Source organism: Ptychodera flava, chromosome 13 (assembly GCF_041260155.1).
Source record: "Ptychodera flava strain L36383 chromosome 13, AS_Pfla_20210202, whole genome shotgun sequence".
NCBI classification, from domain to species: domain Eukaryota; kingdom Metazoa; phylum Hemichordata; class Enteropneusta; family Ptychoderidae; genus Ptychodera; species Ptychodera flava.
Window position 1 is genome coordinate 31,398,127 of NC_091940.1, and position 13,748 is coordinate 31,411,874.

Genomic DNA, 13,748 nt, shown 5'->3' on the forward strand with positions numbered 1-13,748 from the left:
TTTTTACGAAGATTTACTGGCATTCACACATTTTTAGATTTGCAACAAAATGGTTTGTGTAATTATTACTAACATTTAATGAACCATTGGACGACATCAAAATGTTGGGAGCCAAAATATTTTCAGGTCTCCGTATAGGCAGAGAAAAACTTTCAAGTCAAGCCCCCCCCCCCCCCCGACTATACTACTCCGAGAATTTTCGAGTTCCCCCCCCCTCCCCCCCCCACCACTTTTTGTGAACGCGGCCTGAGGATGAGGTGAATGCATGATTGAATGGATGACCATAGGTGCATGGAGTTTACTTGTATTTTACCAGAAGTATAAAATAAATGCAGATATTTAAGCTTATATCGCATGTCAAGCAAGTATAAACGTGGGGTTGGATCCGGTTCGCCCTGCAGCTCTGCCTTCGGTTGCAAGAATGTATTTGACGAAAAAGGTAAGGAGCGAGAAGGCTGCACACCCCTACTCTCGTAATGCATCTTGCTGACCCATGGACTATAAATAGCTCCGTGCATCTGCCTTCAGAAATCTTGCGCTCAAGCTTCAACTACCCACAACACACTGCTTCGATACAAACATGGCGGTGTGTCTGAAAGTATCGGCTGCTACAATTTACCTTGTATTCAGCTGCGTTCTTGCAGCTGGTGAGAAACCCAACGTTATCATCATGCTCATGGATGACGTAAGTATGGTCGTGTACAATTTTGAGTTGAAAACTTGACAGCATAACCTTTTTAAGATGAAAGCATGTGTATGTTTATCCGGGCACGTCTTCCGCTCTGTCGGTCAGCTGCACGGCTCCTTTGTTTGTGTACACACTTCTATACACACCGCATCATATGATCTGCTCGTGAGACTTACAGGTCGTGACCAGGCAGGCATACAGCGCATTTTAAGGTTTCACAGTACGGAAAGATGGTCGTGGCGCGTTCACTACTAAACTAATGAGTGTGAAGATGTGCTTAGCTAAGGTTTTTTTCCCAACAGTAATTTAGAGGGAATTCGAATTCTGGCTCATCTTGAAAACTGCATGCATACATTGAAATGTAATATTTAATAAAACCCATGTTTTTTATGATACCGTATTGTGCTGTTCTCTTAGGATTATGTGCCCTACCACTTTGTTATGCGAAAAAAATGAAAGTTATAATCTTGTCAACTTGTGTATATTACGAGAGACAAATCAAGTGAAAATAATAGAGCACTGTTTTAAAATGTAATTTCTTGACAGTCCTTCTTCCGAAGACCAATCTGTGAGTTTGTACTAGTTTTGAAATCTTATCACAACTGACATTTTACCTTACTGCGTGTTACATTGGTCTGCCGATCTTTTGTATTGTTTATCGAATGGTACTCGAAATGACAGGAACAAAATTGATATCATGGTTAACATCTTCAGGGCTTCAGAAGTATCAGCACGTATATTTGACAAAAGTGAAATCAACAAAGTAGCTAATCATGAAAACAACATAATAAGTGATGAAAACAGCCTTCCCTGTCAGCCTCTGTATGACAGGGGCATTTCCCGGAATGTAAATCTAAGTCTTAACCCCAGCTCAAAAAGACCGGGGATCGGGATTTAACTAGGGGTTAAAACATTATTAGGTGTTTGTCTTTTGTTTTAATACCTTTGAAATTGCAATCGTTATATAAATATGTCGCTAGATTAAGTTGTAATACTCATCAGCCATTACGCCAAAAATGTAATTTTATGGTCTGACTGCCATTTCAGTTTCATTTTTAAAAACTTGTAAAGAGCAGGACATGTTTTACAATTTTGGTAATAGGTTCCATCAAACGTACAGGCAAGAATAGTTTTCTGTCTTTCTCATGTTTCGAGCCAATTTTAAGCAGAATAGAAGGTTAAGGTTGAAATGCCCTAAAATAAATCTGTCTTCCTGCTGCCCTACTCCTACTGTCTCTCTATCAAGAAATTTATCCCCTTGATTTCCTTTAGAAAATCAGATTGTGTTGATACCAGAGCCTTATGTTTGACATAAAATCCATATTGTCAGTAGTGTGCTGGCATTTAAAGCAATATTTATATCAGTTACCTAAAAGCTTCTCTGTGACAAAAAAGTGAGATTTAATCGTTTTAGTTATATTGCAACAAATCTTTCACAGTTGTTAAAAACTATTTGTATGGGCATGATTTATTCTGCTCAATGCATTCTGCAAAGAGATGAAAGTGTCTCGATTTACTATTTTGGATACTATGATTGAAAGGGCAACCAGATGTTGCACGTAATGCTACTAAATTTATTTAAGTGTGAAAAGCAATGAGCAGTCATCATATACAATTGTTAAAAAGGAAAATCCTATTATGTGATAATCCTCTTTGAACACTAAATTTTATCATGATGACAATGTCTGATTTCAGATGGGATGGGGAGATCTTGGTGTATTTGGTGAGCCAGCAAAAGAAACACCAAATTTGGACAAAATGGCTGCAGAGGGCACGCTTATGCCATCATTTTACACAGCAAATCCACTGTGTTCTCCATGTAAGTAGTAATTCAAGCTAATCTTTTTGTTGTAACTGATTTTTCAGCATTTTATATGTTTGTGAAACTGTAGCTCTTGTTCTACTGGTACTCCATGCCAAAAAACCAAATGTTCAACTTGTCTAGTACAGCCTGTACGTGTGTAAATTTCTGATAGTATTGTCAACAACTGAAGTTTTGAGTTTGGACTGGAATTCATTTGTCAATGATAACATTGTATATTTTCCGCAGTGCATGATGCTTGCAATGCCAAATGAAAATTTACTTGTTGCTTAAAATAAAAAAGGAATTTAAAGTATGAACATTTCCAGTATCTGTCCCCTTCAACAAAATTAAAATTTGAAAAAAAGGGAGAAAATAAAAACTCCATCAAAATGTTGATGGTTTGGATATTATGAAATTTCAGCAATGGATATTACCATATGGCATTGTTTGTTTTCATATTAACTAAGTGCCTGCATATTTACAATTTTAATGGTCGATCTGTCAACTGCTGTTTATTTTGCAGACCAAACCTATATTTTTCCGTAACATGTGGTCTCAAAATGAAAATGACACATCTCTAAAGAGCAAAGTAAACTTAAAATATTACACATCTCTAAATAGCAAAGCACATTTAAATATTTCAGGTTGTATATATGAAAAGCTCAATACAAGTTTTGCTGTATATATTATTTTTGTTTTTTAGATTTATCAGTCATTTCATTTTGAATAAATAATACATGGAAAGAGTTAACTTAGAATATTGAATGGGTTATTAATGAACAGGTTCTACTGTAATGGTGCCTGCTTTATGTACTTTGAAATAAAGAAAATGTTTATCCAAGTATCAAAATGTGACAGCCAGATACTACAGCTGTCTGTCCTGAAATTTTCAATAATCCTTTTGGCAAATTTAGAATATACAAAGTTTTGAAAGTTTCAGCATCACCATGGTCATGTATTTAGCTATCAAAAATGGAAGAGATTGTCTTGAAAAATGTGGCAGCTGGGGTTGCTGTGTATAGCAGGGCTTTGTATACTGTACGTAAACAAAGATGGAACTATTGAATTGCTCACAGGATGTTTTCAAGAGGTATACCATTACCTTGATATGGAATAATCATATGACTTCCTGTTATATTATAGCCTTTCAATTTCTATATCATGTTTTGAATATTCTTTCCTGTTTACTTTTGTGCAATATCGTCCCACCCAATTTAGGGATGTCTCAGATTGTCGCAGAAGTTCAAAAAGCGAAATTCATTCGTTTAGGGGGGGGGAGGGGTTTGACCTCCATTCAATTAGTGAACTTCACTTTCGCACTTTTGTTTTGTGATCACAAGCTTTCGTGTGTTTATTTTAAATTAAAGAAAAACTGCACACTCGTGCCAACAACTTTGTAACTGTTTCCATCTCGTTTGTGCCCCAAACACAATTTACCGATAGTAACATTGTATCCTAAACCTTTCATTCATCAAATTATACAAAGACAAAAGTATCATTTTTTTAAATGTGCCATTTATAAGCATCTGCTCTAACCACTAGCTTTCTTTATTCTCACTTGTTATGCACCTGATCATAGTCGTTTTAATATGATTGAACATGCCTGGGCTCCCTTGTCAAAGTTTCTCGCTTATTTACCGCCCCTACCAAGTACAAATTGCGTGTTCACAAAGACAAAGAACAGCACAAGAGATTCAAAAAGGGAAAATAAAATAACATGAAACTTTTATACGGTAAAATGCCCTGTTAGTACTCAAATCTGATCAATTACTTTAATTGTAATGTGGCAAGGGGCATACGTCTTTAGTAGCTATAGCAAAATGCAACATTGTAGTCTCAGGCAGACATGAACATTTCGCACTTTTGAAGTTTCGTTTAGGGGGAGGGGGAGGGGGTTTTGATCTAAACAAAGAAATTTCGTTTCTTGAACTTCTGCGACAATCCGAGACGGTCCCTGAGAGTTTCAGCTGTCCTTCCTTCAGCCTGATGATCAACACGTGGTCGCATGCGTGCACATTGTCTTCTATTCAGACATTGTGTCCCAGGAAAGACATGTGAGACAAATGTGACACATCTATTCAGACACACACACACTAGTGAGATGGAATCTGAATTTCAATGATGGTGTGGTCATGATTTGGAGGCCTGTTTAGTGTAGATAGTACCTGAGTTTAGGACAATAATTATTCTGTATTAACATCATAGTTATCAATGATGGGCGTATAGTGTTGCACCATGTTTATTAAGCCTTATCCTGACATAGCTATCACTTCCCATCTGCCAAGTCAGTAAAAAGTGGTATTGAGCCAAAGCCATATCGGTATTTTTATCAGCATTGTGATAGCATTTTTAATTTCATGCTTACAGTATATAAACATCTATGCGCGTGACTTTGATTTGATCAATTTGTAGCATGCAGAGTACAATATTGTCAGGTTACATTGTCCTAACATCACATGGGCTATCATTTCTAAATTTAGCCAGGGCAGCGTTGATGACGGGTCGTCTGCCTATCAGGAATGGTTTCTACACAACCAACGATCATGCTAGAAATGCATATACACCACAGGACATAGTGGGTGGAATATCATCTGCAGAGATACTGTTACCGGAACTTTTAAAAACAGCGGGATACAAAAGCAAAGTTATAGGAAAATGGTACGTATTAAATGAGAGACATTCTGTTGCCACACAGACCCTTTAGAAAACATTTTGTCGAGGGTCAGTGGTTGTTTGCCCTCAAAATTACAATGTATTTTTATTTTTGGCAATATTCCCAATGTACTGGTTTCTGGATGTTCAGAAAGTAGACTTCAAGCCAACTCCCCTTTCCCTACATGTCTTTCAGAGTTAATAAACATATACAGAAATGGTTTATAATTGTACTCAACACAACAGAATTCTAGCTTCATAAAAACGGTCATTAATTCTCAAACAAGAAATAAAGTCACATGTATACCTAGGGTGCTGTAAAGATACCTTTTGCACAGCGTACTAGAAGAATGCTGAAAATCAGGCCATATATTTTTAGATTTCAACGACCATCAGTAGTTTTTTTCTGGTTAACAAGCGAGCTAGTACAATGCTATCATGACTTTTAGGTCTCCCTTGATACCTTTACATCAACACTTTTTATATTAGAGAGGGTAGTAGTAAAATTTTCGTCGCAGTTCCTTAACCATTCAAAGTTAAAAAAGAGTAAAAATATTACACCTGATTATAAATATCCGACCGTTGATATATCTGATCATTTTCAAAAGATCTTCATCCCCATTTCCCTCTTCAGAGGTCTAACCTTGGAACAAAAAAATATTAAGATTTGGTAAACCATAGCGGTGAAAGGGTTAAACTCATCTGAATTGCTTTCTAAGAGCAATTTACCAATAAAATTACCATGCCATCGGCCACTCTTCTACATGATGTATTGTTTTTGAGGAAAACCAGACCAAGCCAATATCACTCTCTGATGATGGGATATGACAGTGTTCCTGTGGGTTTTTTGAAAGTCAAATAAAGGGGAAGTTCACGAAGGCTGATGTTTACATATGTGCTAGCTTTGGGGCTGCTTATTCTGGACAAGTGATTTTCACCATTTGTAAATCATGAGATTTTTCATTAAAACAGACACAAATAGTGGTGGAAGTTGCAATTTAGGGCTTCATCAACTTAATGTCTTTTGAATCATGGAAAGAAAGCTCTAAGCTTGACCCTTTCATCACATGGTATGGCAGGGACCATCTTCTGACGGGTGTAGCATTGTCCACTCACATTCACCCCAGGCCTTCCATATTTGCATAACATAAACAATAGTAAAATACACAAAGCCTGTGTGAATGTGAATGACAATTCCGTATATTGAATTTCTCTTCACTCTATGTAACTTTTGTGATATCATTTTTCCTCCTCCAGGCATCTTGGTCAGCAGCCAGAGCATCTTCCCTTCAACCGTGGATTTGATGAAGTGTTCAGCTCTCCAAACTGTCACTTTGGTCCCTACGACAACAAACAAACACCCAATATCCCGGTGTACAAAAATAACGCCATGGCAGGCAGATATTATGAAGATTTCCCCATCGATCATCAAAGTGGCGAGTCTAACATGACACAACATTTTATACAGGTATTCAAAACCATGTTCAATGATTTTGCAGTGGTTTTCAAATTATTTTATATAAATTATTTTGCAACACCAATATCCTAGAGAAATCATTACATGATTTTAATTTCATTGTCATGCCTATGTTGGACATTCACCTAAAGATAAGCTCCTCTGACTGGCAAGTGGAACGATAGTACGTATAGGCATTTGATATTTTGAGGGACTTGTAAATCTGTATAGCAAGTTCATCAGGCATCAAAATTACTGAAAGATATTTATGAGCAAAGGAATATTAATACTTTATAAAGCTAGGAAATGAGAAACTATTTGAAGGATATTATAGTTTCAGCACAAGGAAAGTAGTGTGTATGGCAGTAAATTTTTGTAGACTAGAAGTTACATGGTGAACGGTTTGTGTTTCACTAGGTTAGGATTTCTTAGAGCAGTAAATTGTAAGTAAAGGAATAATATATCAATGTATTGCTTTGCCAGTGCTGTCTGTGCAGCTTCAGAGGCAACACATGTATCTGTGCATTGAGGATCAACATGTGCCTGTACAGACCAAAAATCTGCATTGTTTTTATTGCTCTGTTAATTTTCATTCAGTTCTAAAAAAAAAACTAATTTCACTGTCAGTCAACACTGTTTGCTCCTTCTATTTCAAGGAAAGATAAAAGGAGAATTAAGGTAGATGTGCCTCAGGGACAGATATTCAGACATTCTAACTTTATCAATATTATTTTGACCTACCATATGTGGGGACTCATTTTGAAGCTTATATAGTAAATAAGTTTTCACCAGCTTAGTTCTGAGAAAATTGGGAATTTTATTTTTCCCCATAGAGATAACACAGGGATGGTGGCCATTTTGAATTTCAAATGTCGCTAAATGTTGGGTAATTTGTTTTTCTGGTACTAAATTTTGCTCGGTGGCACCAACTTTTATTCTTTATGCTAAAGGAGAATGGTTGAAATTTTGTTTGAGGAAAGTTTGAGCAAAAGTCTAAGGCTTTGTTTTTGAGGAGCAAACTGCTTTACACATATACATTGTACACTACTTTCTATCAAGTTTTGGTATTGATGTTGCTTTTTTGTTGAGGTATGCCGCATGCAAAATGCTCTGAGGTATTTTTCTTGTTTCATAGGAGGGGCTCAGTTTCATTGAATCTAAAGCCAAAGCTAAGGAGCCATTCTTTCTCTATTGGACCCCTGATGCCACCCATGGACCAGTCTATGCATCAAAGATGTTTCTAGGTACCAGCGTACGTGGTACCTATGGTGACGCTGTCAGGGAACTGGATTATGGTGTCGGTCAGATACTGAACAAACTCAAAGAATTGAAAATTGAACACAACACGTTTGTGTTTTTCACATCTGACAATGGTGCAGCGACCTATGCAAAGACTAAAGGTAAAATTGTGGGAATGCAAAGTTGAGCTGCCAGTTACATGGAACTGGCAGAATATATATACATTTACGTTGAAGAGCGAGATATGTTGTTGTGTATAAGGCTTATCGCAGCTTTAGTATGGAGCTTTGTAAAGTAATCTCATTTACTTGTGTTTCAGTTTGGAAAGATAGAATATACCCTCTGTTTTTCTAGACCTCTGAACTCTTCGAGTCGATTAACAATTGTGACATTTCTTGAAATTCTTGCCGGAGAGTTGGCTGTATACCTACGTATATACAATGCCCTGTAATATTTTGTTAAGCTCAGTCAACTTTCTAGAATCAGAGACATGTTGGATTTTAGGAAGCACTGATTAATATGACTCTTAACTGTGTATGCTTATGAAAGATTTGAAAGGTGAACCATGTTTAGAGCTGACAATTTCAAACACATAAATTTTAAATACCCATATACTTTTGAACATTTGATGACCTTTGGACTGGTTGCCTGACAGCCTCTTTTCTTCTGTCAAGGTGGTAGCAATGGTCCGTTCCTGTGTGGTAAAGAGACTACCTTTGAAGGTGGAATGAGAGAACCTGGCATTGCATGGTGGCCGGGTAAAATCAAAGCTGGAGAGGTAAGACACTGTACCGGTACTTGTCGGAATAGGTGCAAACTTTCTGTGAAGATGTATTCCTGTGTAGAGTTGCCTGTGTGACGTTTCACAGGCTTATCTCACTCAGGTGATATGCGATCATTTATCACAATCTGTATGGATGTTAAGATGATCATTGACATTAATGATTGTCAGCCATCAACTTTTGTGTTTTGTGAAGTAGCCAACACTATCAGATGTTAAGAGTATAGTTCAGCTGTAATATTAGTCAATCACAAAGAATAAACTCTGCCTGGAAGTAGGTTGCATGTAGTCAAAACAACATCGCACATCCGTTTATATTCCCCTTATCTCTCTACAACGCATCATTTGCAAACCCTTGTTTGAATCTTGTGATGTTGTTTTTACTAGGGCTAGCCTTCTTCCAGACAATGTTTTAACTTTCACAGAGCCGATTTCTTTTTGATCATCTAATATTACAAGTAGACGATAGTTACATCCGTGTTGGCAACTCCTAAACTTAAACAGTATATGTCTAGTTCTGATATTGCCAACAGTTCAACTCAAAAATTACCGTAGGTCTCTTCACTTCACATCAATGTTACCACCATCATCTAAAGTTTTAAGACCGGTAGTTTTATCAACCGTTAGTTATCAATAATAGAAATGGTCCATCGCAGAACGCCCTCTATGCTGAAGAACCCACCATTGATGCTGTAAGTTCTCTTTGATAAAAGAAAATTGTACTATTAATAGTGTTGAGCTGATGCAAAGAAATTTAGAGAAATTCCCACATTGATTCAAAACGTTTTGCGTATGAGAAGACAGAGTGGTCTGTTGTATCTTGTAGGTAAGCCATCAGATTGCTACAATAATGGACCTGTACAGCACAGCCTTAGACCTAGCCGGCGTAGCAGAACCCAAGGACAGAATTATTGATGGTACCAGTCTGCTGCCTGTTCTGTTAGACGGCAAAACTAATCCCAATAAAACAGTCTTCTTTTACCGTGGAGATGAGCTGATGGCTGCGAGACACGGAATATACAAAGCCCATTTGTGGACATGGACTAACTCAGAAGAAGAGTTTCATAAGGTAGTATACGCCTCAAAATTGGAAGACTTAAATTAAACTTTTGCTCAAACTTTCTAAAATGAAACTTTCAACGATTCTCTTACCAAATCAGCGATAAAAATCGGGGTTACCATGCAAAGTTTGGAACTAGCCAAACAAATTCCCCAACATTTTGAGTTATTTGAAATTCAAAATGGCCGCCATCCCTGTTTTAACTCTGTGGCGTGAAAATTAAATTTTGGATTTTGGAAAAACTAAGACGGAGAAAGTTTTTCTTTCTCCAAAAACTTTAAAATGAGCCCCCACAAGTGGTAGATCAGAAAAGAATTGTAGAAATCTGAGATTTCAAATATCTGTCCCAAAGGCACATTCTACCTTTAGGTCTGTTAGGACAACTCTATGAGAAAAATATGAAATCCTGGAAGTTGTAACCGTAATTTAAAAGATTCATACTGTGGAAAAATGTGGATAACTTCCTGTCACAATTTATGTCAGATTTCCTAAATAAATGCCTTCATTTATGCACAGTGTTTGAGCATACAAATCAACTTACAATAGATCATCACCAATGGCCAAAAATTGTTCATTATCTAGTGTTTTTTGTTTTTACAGAAATGAAAATTCAAGATTGTTAGAAAAAAAATACACCATGACGTTATCAAAGAAATGTCTGTGGAAAGCAAATACTTTTATGACTATTTTGATTGCTGCGGAGTTTACCAAAACTGTTCAGAATTTTATCTTTGTTAAGAAATACAGCCCCAGGGTTCACGCAGAATAGGCATTCACCAACATGTGGTCAGTGGGTTATTTGATTGCTATTATTCCACCAGGGAACGGACTTTTGTCCAGGACAGGCAGTAGAAGGTGTGACAACTCACAACCAAACCAACAACACAGCACAGCCGATCCTCTTTCATCTTGGAAGAGATCCAGGCGAAAAATACCAGATACAGTGAGTCATTAAGTTTCAGTACTGTACAGTAAATGGTCAAATAGAATTGAAACGAAGCAACAACAAACAAACTGGTCCAACCTTTTATATCTGTTAGTAGTGTTGCTAATTTTACTGACTGCATTGGTTTTTTTTTATGTTCTTTTCTATGTTCCTTTTAATTGTAGTCATTATTTGTAGCCTATCTCAGGACACTGATAGATATTTCTTGGAGTTTTGATCTGAAAGTTCAGTGTGTTGGTTACACTGAGTATATTGTATTGCAAGGATGTGCAAATCAGTCCTAAGCAATGGAACACCAATGTTTTGCTCAAGCCTGTTGATTTCTAATTATGGTAGTCCAACAATCAGACAAATATTACTGCAACTGTGTGATGAGAAAGATGTGACTGCTAGATCAGGTTGCAAGACAAGTAGATACATCTTCATACTTGCTCATTGAACCACCAACTACTAGGTCGATTTGATCACCCCAATTTGTCGTGAATTTTATAATTGTGATTCAATACAATATTACCATAAAATGGCAGTAAATCAATCTGAAAGAACCACAACAACAAGTGTAATTCAACTGCATGGCTGTCCATTTGTGGACTTTTAATGACTTCTTGTTCAAATGTTATTTGTCTTCTTCTTAGTCCTAGCAGTGGTGAATACAAGCAGGGTTTACAGCCTATACTTGACGCCGTGGCTGAGCATAGGAAAAACCTTGTACCAGGTCAACCCCAACTGAACATGTGTGATAGGGCAGTTCAGGTAAGTTAAAATAGTGGGACACAATTAAAAGGTTGTTTTGACACAATTGAGGTTTGTCTACTAGTCACATGACAGTAGTTATTGTCCTTCAGACTTTGATTCATCACAAGAGTACCAGGCATTTATTCAGTTTTATTGAATCATCCAAGAATCTTAGAACATCTATTGGCCATTTAACCACTTGTTTTCACCAGAGTGGTTATAGTTTGTATATAAATACATGGTTGAAGTGTATTTAAGCTTGCGTTGTAAACCAAGAACCAAATGTTTCCGTGTAGGTTTACTCATTGTCCATCAGAATATATCCAGCAACAGTTCTACTGTGAACTATACCTTGACAAGTTCTATCATTAGAATGATATGTTGTCTCTCAATTATTAGAATTTAAATCATGTTGTCAGGTGATTACTTATGGATATCATTCCAGAACTGGGCCCCTGTTGGTTGTGAGAAGCTTGGTAGATGTCTGAAGGTACCACCGTCCAAGCCACATAAGTGCACCTGGCCTCACTAGCGGAACATTGTTCGTGAACACTGGAAGCATTTCCTCATATTTGCCTTGCCTTTGTCACTTATAAACTAGTTAAGGTTCACTGTCCTCCTGAAACAATGATTTTGGCCCAGATCCGTCACTTTTATCTTTTTGTAAAGCTACAAAGTTTTTGACCCAGATACATGGATCCGTCACTTTTATCTTTTTGTAAAGCTACGTGGAATCATATCCAGGTAGAGAATGTAAGCTGCGTTTTCTATAAAAAATTATTATATTAGAATTCTAGATACACTTGTCCCAGGCCAGAAGAGTTTTTTAGTACTTGATAGGATTCTTATCCTCCTGAAACAATGATTTTGGCCCAGATCCGTCACTTTTATCTTTTTGTAAAGCTACAAAGTTTTTCAGTCTAGACCCTCTCACCCCCTTTTCCTTGTATAGAGGTCCAACTATGACATAGAAAATTATGGCTTTGGGTCAAATCATCGTGGTGAAAAGGTTAAGTTAGGCATGTGAATATAGACATTGATGATCTGGGTTGAGTAAATCCATTAAAAGGCCTGTGCTGGCATCAGATTATCTCGCAGGGAAATCTCCTTTTTAGATTACAATTTCAATGGAAAACAATGGGCTATGACACTCCATAATCCTCTTATAGACTAACAGAAACTTGATCCCGGTGATCAAGTCCCTGGCCTTTAAGGTGTAATGTATTTGATTGTCTTCCAGTGTAGTACGTTTTATTGTCCATCATATGGTTGTGAATTTACAAGTCTACTAAACCATCAGAATGGCATGTTCATTGATCCAGACAGACTCGGTGATCCCTGACCTTTGACCTCTAGATTTGTTCAGCCCCTAGTAGCAAATTAACGTGGTGTTTCTGAGTCTGAAATCCTTGGAAGGGAGAAAAGTGAAACAAGAATATTTACATAATCTGTCTAAGTGTACACTCGTCTGCGTCTTATATGCACACAGTTGTATTGTAATGGAATCATATCCAGGTAGAGAATGTAAGCTGCGTTTTCTATAAAAAATTACTATATTAGAATTCTAGATACACTTGTCCCAAGCCAGAAGAGTTTTTCAGTACTTGATAGGATTCTTATAGTCCTATATGAATTGTTCTCTCCTTTTTAGTCTACAAGAGGTAATAATACTGTGCCTGTAAGACACATCTAGTCCTATGCAATACTAATTTGATTTCCTATGGTACAATATTCTGTCCTATTCATATCCTGTGAGACTTGTATTGTCAGCTTTATGCATGTATCGTTTCAAAGATTGAAAATACCTGCCCACCGATGATGTTAAAAGGCTTCGAAAAATCATTCCAAAGTCATGCTGACTTCAGAATATAGAGTAATTTTTCAATTACAATTAGTGATTTGGTCTTCAGTGTGAAGACATTCTCTTGAAGCTGCTATTTTGCTAAATTTCAGAGTTAACCCGTTCTGTTTGATATAGATCTCTCTGCATTTACAAATTACTTCCAAATTTTTCTGTGTGCATTTATTACCGGTAGTATTTCTATATCTGAAGTTGGACGAAAAAACAATTCATTTGCAGTGCACAATCTGTGACTACATGCAGATGTGCATGAAAACTTAAATTGTCATCTTTTATAATTGGGCCTAGTGTCTGATATTCACTAACTTGTACAGCTTTCCAAGTATCCCTTTGATCACAAAAAGGCAATAGAGTTTTAAATCATGTAATAATTTAGTACCAAAAGAACTTCAACAGGAAATCTTACTAAGGTAATATGTTCTTTGACAGTGACACACTTAAGGGGTATGTCCACCAAAGCTGATTTTTACATATGTGCCAACTTATGGGTCACTTATTCCAGAAAATCCATTTTCGCCATTTATAA

General features: G+C 36.9%; 1 protein-coding gene across 1 annotated transcript in view; it reads left to right on the forward strand.

The window, feature by feature from the left end:
* Positions 1-519: 519 nt before the first annotated feature.
* Positions 520-13,748, forward strand: part of LOC139148158 (N-acetylgalactosamine-6-sulfatase-like) — a 14,789-nt gene continuing 1,560 nt past the window's right edge. The window contains exons 1-10 of the mRNA XM_070719467.1: positions 520-685; positions 2,384-2,507; positions 4,973-5,150; positions 6,402-6,612; positions 7,736-8,000; positions 8,514-8,617; positions 9,447-9,689; positions 10,502-10,623; positions 11,262-11,379; positions 11,807-13,748. The exon at positions 11,807-13,748 is cut by the window's right edge and continues 1,560 nt beyond it. Coding sequence (XP_070575568.1) covers positions 581-685; positions 2,384-2,507; positions 4,973-5,150; positions 6,402-6,612; positions 7,736-8,000; positions 8,514-8,617; positions 9,447-9,689; positions 10,502-10,623; positions 11,262-11,379; positions 11,807-11,893 — 1,557 coding nt within the window. The 5' untranslated portion in view covers positions 520-580 and the 3' untranslated portion in view covers positions 11,894-13,748. The remainder of the gene's footprint in view (positions 686-2,383; positions 2,508-4,972; positions 5,151-6,401; positions 6,613-7,735; positions 8,001-8,513; positions 8,618-9,446; positions 9,690-10,501; positions 10,624-11,261; positions 11,380-11,806) is intronic.